This window comes from Apus apus, chromosome 1, assembly GCF_020740795.1.
Source record: "Apus apus isolate bApuApu2 chromosome 1, bApuApu2.pri.cur, whole genome shotgun sequence".
Lineage (NCBI taxonomy): Eukaryota > Metazoa > Chordata > Aves > Apodiformes > Apodidae > Apus > Apus apus.
This window is the reverse complement of record NC_067282.1, coordinates 76,473,035-76,485,051: the sequence shown is the minus strand read 5'-3', so window position 1 is coordinate 76,485,051 and position 12,017 is coordinate 76,473,035. Positions and strand designations below refer to the sequence as shown.

The following is a 12,017-nucleotide window of genomic DNA, read 5'->3' as shown; positions in this document are numbered from 1 at the left end:
GTGGCACGGCCCCAAGGAGAGCATGTGCCTGCTCCAGGCAAATTTGAAAGGGGCCAGAGCAGGTCCCGGATAAGTGGTTTTTAAAATCACAGCTTCAAGTGGTCCATTTTATCTCCTGCTCTTAAGCACCGTTCGTGCCACAAAGAAGAGATTAAATTGTCCTGTGGAGATAACTGACCCATGCTGAGGTTTTGAACCACACAGGATCTGGCAGACTTTAAATAAGCTGAGCCAGAGAAGCGTTTAGCCAAAGGTGCAATATAGCTCCATATCTGTGTTACGTATTTGTGTTTTAAATTAATAATTATTTTGATCAGCCACCTGCCACGTTGTGTGGAGTGTTTTTTAATTGTTTTGGATTGTCCACAAAATAGATTTTTTTATCCCCCTTTCTTTGGTAGGCCAGGTCCCATTCTTTTTTTCTCCTTGAGCTGTGCCACCCTGAAACGTTGCCAAGATGATGGTCGATATGTCTGAGTTTGGGGAGGCTGCTCCCTATCTCCGAAAGAGCGAGAAGGAGCTGATGAAGGCACAGACCGTCGCGTTTGATGGTGAGTTGTAGTACCCTTAATGTTGCCAGTGCCTGGTTTAGAGGGATAAGGGTTGTATCCAAGTATAGCTGTGGGACTGCAGAGCAAAGCAGGTTGCAAAGTCTGCGTTGTTGCTTCTGTGCTGCTGTTTGAGGTAGCTGGTTCAACCAAATTCTGGATTCTTTATTCTGGAAAGCCATTATAAACCCCTTGGTTTTTAGAAATAAATAGAAATAGAATAGTAAATAGAAATAATCTATCTATTCCTGGTAAGTAAGTAATCAACTAGATTTAGAAGCAAGTTGTATTTGTACTGCTCTGCTAAAGGGTGGGGGATCACATCTTTGTCCGTTTTAAAGAAAAATGCCACACATTGATGTTCCTGTTATGAGATTCTGTGGCCTGACTAGATGTATTGTTATGCTGTGCCTGTACATCTGTTTGATTTGCAGGTGTATGATAATATGATGTTAGCTTTTAGTTTCCTATCATTTATTATCATGGAATACATTTACATGAGCCCTGAGGTGTAGTATTAAGTGGAAATACACCAGTAACCACAGCATTTTGCTGATCAGAATAGTTGCTGTAACTAAAGACCTGAAGTCTAGTGCAGCTACTCCAAACTTCAACAAGCCACATGTATAACTCAATGTGAGTTATTAATATTGCTGTTTTTCAAGATAAGCCTCAGAAGAATATGCAGGAATAAGGTTAAATCTGAATAGCTGGCAGGCAAATAATGTGGGCTGAATTCCTCACTCAGATCGCAATTTTCTTTGTGACTTTTTAGCAAATGCCTTCATTTGGGCTTGGATCTCAGTGCCTCCATCTGCACACTGGTGATAATGATTATGGATTTCCCGTGGAGGCTGAGGCTTAGCCAGCATTTGTGAAATATTTTGACACCTTGTTCTGGAAGGATCTCGAGGAAGCCAAGTGGTAGTTTCAAAGGGCAGACAACATTTGGGAGCCCTACGCCTTCCGCTTTGGCAGGCAGCTCCCCAGCACTGCCAATCTGCTGCCATCCCAGAGGTTTTGTGTCACTTGTGTGGAAAAAGTAACCCAGCAATCTGGCTGAGCTAGGCATGGCCTTATGGTTTGATGCAAGGCTGTGGACCCTTGGTCTCCTTCATTTCACAGGGAAGAAGAAATGTTGGGTTCCCGATGACAAGAAAGCTTATGTTGAAGCTGAAATTACAGAAACCAGTGAAGGGAAAGTGACCGTGCAGACGGCAGATGGAAAGGTACAAAACTGGTTTTGTCTGATCCATGACTAACACAGCCAGAGAAGCATGCTCCAGAATTCACCTGTCCTGGTTTAAGCTCAGTTGCCTGTTTCACAGTAACTGATGTCATATCAGAATAACACATGAAAAAACACCAAGGAGAAACCAACAGTGTGGGGGTGGGTAAGAGAGCATCAGCCACCACAGAGCAGCTGTGGGGGTCTGTGAGCAGAGGTATGCAACCAGCTAGCTCTGGTTTGGACCCCAGAGGTAAAAGCCCGGGCTGTAGCTGAATCCCATGGCTTCTTTCTTAGCCATACCACCATACCCCTTACTTTTATCATCTAGTAATAATGGTGAAAATAAATTATATTATGTACAGAGGCTGGGTTTGAGCTGAAGGACTTCTCTTTGCAGGGGAAAAAAGATACATTCTCCTGTAAGTTGTGTAAAGCAACAGAAAATCCCAGTATTTTCCAGTATTGCTGTACTTATTTGTCTTTGCAGACCATGACTATAAAAGAAGATGACTTGCAGTCAATGAACCCTCCCAAATTTGACATGATCGAGGACATGGCTATGCTGACCCATCTGAATGAAGCTTCTGTGTTGTACAATCTCAGAAAGCGCTACAGCAACTGGATGATCTATGTAAGGGTCATTGCAAGGGTACATTTAGAAATCTGCATTTCAAGTGCAGCTTTCATGTTTGAACATGTTGTGTTCTTCATATTCAGTTTACAACTTTGATAAGTCACAAAACTGAGGGCTTGGTTCATCTTTTCAGGAAAGAAGTTGCTTGGAACTGGCTTGTGTCTGAATAGAGACAGCCAAAGCTGAATGAATCAGATGGTGTCTAGTTCTTTGGTTTTGCATACTTGCCTAGGAGAGAGCTCTCATATTTCCAGCAATCAAAACATGGGAGAGACCTAGTTTATAGTTCCTCTCCTAATAATAAGCCATGTCAATACCAGCCATGGAGATTTCCTTGTTAAGAAAGAAAGTCTCAAGCTTAGAGCACATGCATAACTTCTTTTAAGTATGAGCCTTTCTATCTTTAGGTCAGTAATTTTATTCCCTTTATTTTCTGCGCTGACATCTGCCTTGTTTTTCCCTTGCTCCGTATCTGCCCCATGACATCTCTAACATAACTTCTGCCAACACCAGAACAAGCTCAGTAGCATATAGTTTTGTGAGGTCAAACTTTCGCTCTTGGTTTGCTGCATCAGTTGTGTCTGAAATCAGTCAGGGGAATCTATAGATTTTTTTCTAGCCAATTCCTGTTCTGTTTTTTAGTGTTCATCAGAAAAGAAAATCCAGCTTTTTTCCACTTAAATTCTGATTGTGAAGCTTTTTCTGCATTTCTCTAATAACCCCTGTATAGACACTTACGGCTTAAACCACAGCTTTGATTGTGGGTCAGCATAGGTAGAAAATTAAATTAGTCACTTTACCTTAATTCATTTACTGGTTGAAGTCTTTCTTTTCCTTGTTGAAAATAGGACTGAGGACCCATGCCACGGCCATCTTGGAGCAGGTCCTAGTGCTATTTTTAGGAGAAGACACCTGGACTTCACCTGAAAATTTTAGAATGCCATTGAGCTCATTAACTGACATGCATCTAGTGCTTGTGCCCATATAATAACTGGGTTTCTTTGAAGATTTTTGCTTCAAACTGAACTAAGTACATGGAAAGTCACCAGATAAAACAGATTCCATGAGGTTACAAATGAAAACTCTTCCTGCAAGACCAGGCCCCAGCTGACTTGCTGAGTTGCTCAAAGAGCAACTATAAAGATAGATTTTTACCGTCTGTGTTTCTCCAGAAGCTGAAAAAAGCTCCACAGCTTTGGGGAATAACACTATGAAGTTGTATTCTCTTTGAACGCCCGCCAGAAATTGCCCCAAGGTGCTCACATCAAATTAGTAATGGGAGATTGCTTCTCCTCCTTAAGAATGGAGCTCCAGCAGGAAAACTGTAACTTTTTTTTCCTCTGTAATGACTGTTCTCAAGAGGAAACCACTCTTGTGGAGCAGCAAGGCAGAAAACCAGGCATAGGTCTATTTGCTTCTCCTTTGTTTTGCTGAAGGGTCTGTTTTTGGTTGTAATCTGGAAAATTATTTTCCACCTTTGGAAAGCTGTTTCATATCTGTAGTTTTGATACCAATTGCCCATAGGAAGTCACTTAGCAAACCAGTAGCTTTAGAAATTCAGATCAAAGGCTGAAATTCAAATCAGGTTTCAAGCTCAAATCAGAAGCTGGAAGCACCAGGTCCTGCTTGGTTAACTAAGACTTTTTTTTTTTTTTTTTTTTTTGTCTTATTCCTTGAGCAGTTATTTTCACTCTGTTTGATGTCCCTCTCCAGACCTATTCCGGTTTATTCTGCGTGACTATAAATCCCTACAAGTGGTTGCCTGTCTATAAGTCGGAGGTCGTTGCTGCCTACAAAGGCAAGAGGCGCTCGGAGGCTCCTCCCCACATCTTCTCCATCGCTGATAACGCCTACCATGACATGCTGCGCAGTAAGTGGCACTGCTTCCTTCCCGTTTGGTTTTGCTTTACTCAGCCAGCGTGGTTGGTGCCGAGTGGGAGGCTGTGAGAGGTTTTCCAGCGTGCAACAAAAGTGCAAGTATTCTGCAAGCAACAGTTGCCGCTGAACAGCAGCAACAAACTCCCGATTTTCCTGTTGGATTTTCTCACCCTAACCCACAAATTACCGGGAATAAATAAAAGAAAAAAGACTTCATCAGCAGAGGGCAGCAGTGATTTGCTGCCACCAGGTCCTGAGAGGCGGCAGAGTGAATCCCAGAGAGACTTGGTGGGAACACATCCTGCCGTCGCCTGGTTTTAATAAAATGGGAAGTTCCACAGCTGTGAAGGAACAGAAGGTGTTGGGCAGAGGGGGTGTGATTGTGGCTGCAAAGAGGGGCTCTTTTAGCACGTAAGGGTGAAATACGGCCCAATATACTGCCCAATATGTAGGCTGTCACAACAACTGGAGTTAAAAAAAATAGAAGAGGAATGTAGGCGCAATGGGTTGGAAAGCTTCTATGATTTAGCATTTGGTGAAGTTGTTTAATAATATATTAAGGTTGCAAAGTGTTCTAATAAATGCTTTTTTTCTGTTCAGGACATTAACAGCAAGGACACTATAACATTTCATTCCAGCAGCATGGCCAACTAAGAAAGGGCCATGAACAGCCTGTGAAAAAACAGCAACATTACTTGGGTTGGTCTAGTAGGGCAGGAGCAGAAAGGTCAGATGTGAGCAAAGACCTACTCAGGAGTAAGAAAAGAAACATTTTTATGATAGGAAATTACTTTCCTTATTATAGTTTCCTAGACACAGTGGGAATGTGCACAACTGACAGGTCTTTAATATCAACTTGAACAAAACACTAAAGGAGAATTCAGGGCAGGGCTGGAATTTGCATTCCTGGAGGCTGGATTAGGTGATACTAGTTTTTATCTTTCCATCTCTGCTTCATGTGTTTCTCTCCTGTCTTTGAAGTACTGATTTTGGAATAGTTGGTACTCATTTACAATTATAATGAGCAATTTGTACAGCCTACTAAGTTTGTATCTTTTTTTTTTTTTTTCCTTTTCTCTTTCCACAGATCGGGAGAATCAGTCTATGCTGATCACGTAAGTGCTTCTTTTTTGACTGACTTGAGACTGTTGCTGCAAAAAACTTAGAAGAAAAAAATCCTACTAAAATACAAGTTGACCCCTGAAAACTCAGCTAAATTGCCTGGAACTTGATCCAAGCCCTAGTAACTGGCAATTTGGCCATTTGATGGCTGCCTTGAGTCTCACTGGAAAGGAGTAACTAAGGGTTTGATGGACGCTGGCCCATTTCTGATCCCCTCCTGGTATTCCTTCCAAGCAGGCACTAAAACAACTCAGCAGGCAGTTCTTCCTGCGTTAGCCCTGCTGTCGCTGCCCTCTTTGGGCACAAAAGACTCCTTGTTTTCAACATGGTTACTCTTCCTGCAAATCGTATTTTAAAATGTCATGTAGACACATCTAAAGGGAGGGAAATGACCAAGGCAGAAAAGAAGAGGCACGTCGTTTACTGGCAAGCATGGAATATGGAGAGTTGAGTGTCTCTCTACATAGTTCACATGTGCTCCTGGATAATGCTGGCAAATTACTGCAGCTTTTCTGTACATTTTCTAAATCATTAGCTGTACATAGGTATCCCTCAGATCCTCAGTCTGGGTGTTTTGAATAAAACTTCATGCCCTTAAAGGAACCACAGTGTAGAGTGGGTTTGTATGAGATTTCTGAGCCCAGTCACGTGAAGAATTAGTTGCTATTATCATAGGCATTCACCTCTTCATTCAGTCAGTTTACTGTGATTTCCACTGAAATGGCCAAAAAGCAGGCTGCAGAAATAAGAGTCCGTGATTCTGAGAACAGCCTGTGTGCAGGGAGGAAATGGGGGGACAGGAAGATGAGAGGATGAGCTACAACCGTTCGAGCAATGCCTATGTTGCCTTCCTCCTTCCTGTAGTGGAGAATCTGGTGCTGGCAAGACTGTCAACACGAAACGTGTCATCCAATACTTTGCCACAGTGGCAGCCCTGGGTGAACCTGGCAAGAAGAACGTAAGTGGCTGTTTCATTTCAGACTCCCAAGGTTTTTCTGTTGTGTACAACTAACTTCACAAGTCTGCCTCCTGAGCACTAAACCATGTGCTAGACCTCAGCAGTCATGGTCAAGAGAAGAAAACTGGTGGGAAAAGACACTGAGGCTTCTCCATGTCATGGCTGAGTGCATGCTGTTCTGAGGGTGGAAAAGCAATGCTCATCTGAACTTGTCATACTCCAGATGGAGCAGCAAAACACCCCTGGTTCTGAACAGCTGCTTGTTGCTGCTGCTTTTTTTCTATGAGTTTTAGCTTTTCTGTGTCTTAAATGTTTCTGATCATGTTAAAGCTGGTCAAAAGATGGGAAGATTGTGAAGATTAAGAAATTCGTCTTTTTTTTTTTTCTTTTTTTCTTTTTTTCACGTGCAAAATAGTCTCCAAAAGGACTAGGATTATAATTTTTCATCAAAATGTCTGTTTGATTGAAAGCTTTTTAGCAAAAAAAAAAAAAAAAAAGAAAGAGAAATAGAAAAAAATAATGTTTTGGCAAAATACGTTTTTCAATCAGCTTTTCTATATTTCTCTTTGGATAAATGTTCTTTTAAGTGCTCTCTAAGGTTACAGTGGATACAGTGAATACTGTATTCATGCTATGCTTCTTTTTATCTTGTGTTGCTATGAGCTTATTCACTGCAGGCTTCATTGCACTCGGAGGCTCAACATTCTTTTGTGGTGAATTAACTGATTCCTATGAACTGTATTTATAAAGCCAAAACTTCAGCCAGGCTTGGATTCTGTAGACGTAACTCACATCACTGAAGTCTAATATGCATTCACCTGAGGTCTGCAAAGATCTCTTAACAAATGACTGAGTGGTGCAGAGCCAGCTTTCTGCACACAATGAGGCTGGTGCTCCAGAGTAAAACCAGGTAGGCATTTGGAGCAGGAGGTACAACAGCTTAAAGCAGGTTGCTGGGTAGGAACAGCACTTGGCTGTTTTGTGATGTATGGTGAATGCAAAGAGTAACAGTCACATGTGCTTTTTGAAGGAAGACTTCAACAAGTCCTGCTGGTGTGTTGGTGCCCACTAGACCTCTAACTTTGCCAATCTTTATCTTTTGTGATGTCCTTCATGTAAGTACTCACATTCTCTCTTTATTTTTTCCTCCATTGTGTTCCTCTTTTGACAGCAACCAGCTACCAAAACTGGGGTAAGTCATCAGCTTGCTATCTATCTTTCCCATGTAAAAATGGTACTGGGTTTTGTCAGTCTCTGTCATGAACCTCGGCTTTTCACTTTGCATGGTTTCCCCAATGGAGTATCCCTGGAGCCCAGGCAGTTAAAATAGTTTGCTTCAGCAAACTGAAGTTTGTGGAAGTGACAGTTAATGCTTTTCTCATCTCTAGAAATCCCAAATGTTACAAGCTCCGAGTGCTTTCAAATCTAATGCAATTTAGTGCTTGTCACTGTCTTCAGTAGCCCCCCTCCTACACACATTCACTTGGACAGATGGGAAAATTTCCTATCTACAAGCCAAAACAGTAAAGCACAGCAGAATGTTTGAGGCCTTTAAGCACTCATAATGGACAGACGATCCTGCTGTTATGCCCTTCATACTGTGCCACCCCTAGGTTGAGCTAAATGACTTTGGTAAGGAGTCTTCTCTCTGTAAGTGAATGCATGACAGAGTTACAGCTGACAGCCAAGTCTGTAGCCTGTAGTTTTCTCAATAGTGTTTCAACCATGATTTCTAGGGAACCTTGGAAGATCAAATCATTCAAGCAAACCCAGCCCTAGAAGCTTTTGGAAATGCCAAAACCCTGAGAAATGACAACTCCTCGCGTTTTGTAAGTCTGTATTGTAACTTAATGATGGCCTCTTCAACAATGGCCTGTTAATAACATTTCTGTAATAATCCCTTCATAAGCTGCTACTTGTTTTGTCCACTAAAATGGTTGGATTTCCACACGGTAGAGGAATAACAAAGTAGGATCTAACCAGGAAAAACTACTAAAAGGATGAAAGACAAAAAGAAACCAAGAGAGATAGTTGCTTAAACTGTATGTGATCAGGAGACAAGCAAGGCCTATCTTTATGAAGCCCTTTGAACAGCAGTGGCAGATTTTCCCCAGGACTGCCTCTGCTGCATAGCTTGTTTTTCCTACTATGTTTTCCACTAGCCTAAGTCATCCCCTCTTCCTATAATAACTCCACTTTTTCACTCCATACTATCTGCCTTTTAGGCTGAGTAAACTGCCCCTCCTTGTCCCCCAGTGCTGATATGACCTTGGGCCTCCGCATTCCCATTAGGCTTGCAGGAGAGCAATCCTCTCAGGAGCTCTGCCTCTGCCACATCTGGTTGATGTTGGCTCAGGGGTCCAAAAGAAATGTCATGGAAATGACAGCCTGAGTTTGTAGCCCATACTTCCCTAACAAATCCAGTTAAAAATTTAATTGGAAGGGTGGAGAGGGTGAGAGGTTGTAAGCATCTGTGGAAAGCTACATAATTGTAGAAGGATTTTGTCAGCTGAAATGGAAATTAATTATTTTTTAAATTGATGTGTTTTAATGTTATACATTAAATGAAAACTACTCATTTGTTATTAATTTTGGGGGATGAAGAAATTTCATGGGCAAAGCAGTGTAAAATCCCTTTTGAAGTAAGTAGTTGCATGTGAGTTAGGACTGCAAATGAGAAAGAGTCAAAAAATGAGCTTATGTGTCTCAGGCCCAGGCTTATTGCTCTGAGTCATGTATTAGAATAAATCTCCATCATGAAACTGGAAGTCACGTGTATTCCCATCTTAGCCTGGCAGATAACTGCACTGTTTTCCTTTCCCCATAAGCTGCTTCACATAGCTGTATGTACAGGTTTCAGCTTGGAAAACTGTAGTATCATTGTTTGATATTTCTCATTGAAAATATGCTTGTGCAAAGCCAAGGAGTTAGCATAAACTGATCCTTCAAGCCAAATGGTTGCCTTCAAGCAGCATCCTTTGTTTCCTTCTGTGTATGTTATATGCACTAATTAGAATATTCTTCTGTGTGAATTAGGGTAAATTTATTCGAATCCATTTTGGAACCACGGGCAAGCTGTCATCTGCTGATATTGAGATTTGTAAGCAGCAAATTCTCTCCTTTTAAAAAATACAATTGCTCATCTGAAAACTTGGAGAACCTTTCTCACTGAATTTTCCTTTGTGCTACTAGATTTATTGGAGAAATCACGAGTGATTTTCCAGCAGCCGGGTGAAAGAGACTATCACATTTTCTACCAAATCCTGTCAGGAAAGAAACCAGAGTTACTGGGTAAGCATTATGTGGGTTCACAGCTTTTAAGAACCAGCCTGCAGTGGAACAGACAGAGCCTGAGGAGGGGGCAGGGGACAAAGCCATGTGCATTAAGGCCTTTATGCTTCCACTTGATGAAACTGAGCTTTCATAGAATCATAGAATAGTTAAGGTTGGAAGGGACCTTAAAGCTCATGAGGTTCCAACCTCCCTGCTATGAGTAGGGACCCCTCACACTAGACCAGGCTGCACAAAGCCTCATCCAACCTGGCCTTGAACACCTCCAGGGAGGGGGATTTCACAATCTCCCTGGGCAACCTATTCCAGCACCTTGCTACTCTCTCTTACCCCTTGTCCTATCACTGCCCTCTCTGATGAAAAGCCCCTCCCCAGCTTTACTGTAGGCCCCCTTTAGGCACTGGAAGGCCACTATGAGGTCTCCCCAAAGCCGCCTTTTCTCTAGGCTGAACAGCCCCAACTCTCTCAGCCTGTCTCCATACCAGAGGTGCTCCAGCCCTTTGATCATCTTTACAGCCCTTCTCTGGACACTCTCCAACACCTCTGTGCCTTTTCTGTAATGAGGGCTCCAGAGCTTCCACAGTCAAAGACACTCTTTTAAACATGGTGTTGCAATGGCAGCAACATAGATCATTATTCTGTGATATACTGATGCAAGTACCCTGTAAGGTGAAGGGATATTAGAGATTAGTCTAAGGGAATGAGGCTCAGACAGGAGTTTCAAAATGTAACACTTTAAAGGCAAAAAAAGTCACACTGTGTACTCTGAGGTCTCAAAACATCTGCACAGTGTTATGCCTCCAAAAGCATTTGTGGTGATAAAATTTTCATCATGCAGATTTTCACAGATTTGCTTACAGATCCATGAAGAAAAGCTGGTTTCCTCTTTCTGCCCCAAGTACCCAAACTGGCATTCTAGAATGTCCTGTAGTAAGGAAGAATATGCAAAGCTGATTGTATGGCGATTGCCCCTTTCATGTTTTCCCTGGCTGAATGCAGTCCCATAGACCTGCTGGAGATGAGCAGAGAGCAGATGAGAGGTGTCTCTGCTCTCATCTGATGGTTGGAATAAAACCTTCACTAGTTATTTAAGTGATGTGGTTTGCTGACTTGAGTTTATGCTCTGAAGAAATACTTTTTATAAAATACTTTGAAGAGTCACTAAACTGCTACTAAGCCATAGCGATCATAGTCTGTTTTGAAGTCTTTTTATCCTGACAGTGCATGGTCAAGTGCCCAATCCTCTTAGCTGTTACCTGGCCTAATTAATTATGAATAGGGGAAAGATTTCAAGGAACGACAGCACTGAGATTCCTGTCCGAACCTTGGTGCTAGGACGATAGGCTCTTTCTTATTAACTATCTGTCTGCATACTTCACAGCAGCACACACCTTTCTGGCCAGCAGGAACAAGTCTGCAGGCTCTTGAAGAGGCTGAAACCAATGGGGACTTCTGTTTTGTAGAAAAGAAATGTGTGTGTTTGTATATAAACACATACATATCTAAATATAGATGCATATAAATATAGATAATTACAATACAAAAAATATAAATGTAGATAAATTAATACATCATTACTTCTTAGCAAAGTAGCACAGACTTATAGCTAATGTTATTTTACATACACATATATTTGTATGTGTATTCACATACATACATATTTAGACACATATGTGTGGATGTATATGAAAGATTGAGATCTAGACCAAACTTTGGTTGGGTTTTTGTTCATCAAGAGCCAAGTGTCTTCTGCAAAGAGTGCTGGAAGTTGCTACTTTGTGAGTCTGTTATAAAAGAGAGGAACCATGCCAATTGTCCCTGTCTTAGGTAATACTAAAATCTCTTTCTCCTCTGTACTTAAATGGGATTTTTACCCTTACAGGCATGCAAGGCAGAAAGTAGAACTGTAGGGGAGAATACGAACACAGTATACTGCAAAATGTGTTGAATAGCCGTGTGTGCAGTATTTCCATATTCTTTTTTGCTTTCTCTATATTTTGGTCTTCATACTGGAATAGTAGAATGAGAGACTTGGTTGCTGCCCTAAAGTTGTTAAAAAGAAACCAAAACAAACAAAATCAAAACAAACCAACAAAACCCCAACAAAAACACACAACAAAAAACCCCACAACTTTATACCCAGTTGTGCAGAGAAAAATGTGTGCAAGAGTTGATCTTTGGATCTTCTTTTTTATATATATATCCTGAATGGATGACAGTTTTTACTTTGGCCATTCTTTTACAGATATGCTACTGGTGTCTACCAACCCCTATGACTACCACTTTTGCTCACAAGGAGTAGTTACAGTGGACAATTTGGACGATGGAGAAGAATTGCTGGCAACAGATGTAAGT

The 12,017-nt window shown here is 41.5% G+C and overlaps 1 protein-coding gene across 1 annotated transcript in view; it reads left to right on the top strand.

The window, feature by feature from the left end:
- Window positions 1-422: 422 nt before the first annotated feature.
- The window catches only part of MYH15 (myosin heavy chain 15), a 50,206-nt gene continuing 38,611 nt past the window's right edge, over window positions 423-12,017 (top strand). The window contains exons 1-11 of the mRNA XM_051611675.1: window positions 423-551; window positions 1,674-1,777; window positions 2,267-2,410; window positions 4,127-4,283; window positions 5,379-5,406; window positions 6,278-6,371; window positions 7,543-7,563; window positions 8,108-8,200; window positions 9,408-9,471; window positions 9,564-9,662; window positions 11,908-12,011. Of these exons, the coding sequence (XP_051467635.1) occupies window positions 458-551; window positions 1,674-1,777; window positions 2,267-2,410; window positions 4,127-4,283; window positions 5,379-5,406; window positions 6,278-6,371; window positions 7,543-7,563; window positions 8,108-8,200; window positions 9,408-9,471; window positions 9,564-9,662; window positions 11,908-12,011 (1,002 nt within the window). The 5' untranslated portion in view covers window positions 423-457. The remainder of the gene's footprint in view (window positions 552-1,673; window positions 1,778-2,266; window positions 2,411-4,126; window positions 4,284-5,378; window positions 5,407-6,277; window positions 6,372-7,542; window positions 7,564-8,107; window positions 8,201-9,407; window positions 9,472-9,563; window positions 9,663-11,907; window positions 12,012-12,017) is intronic.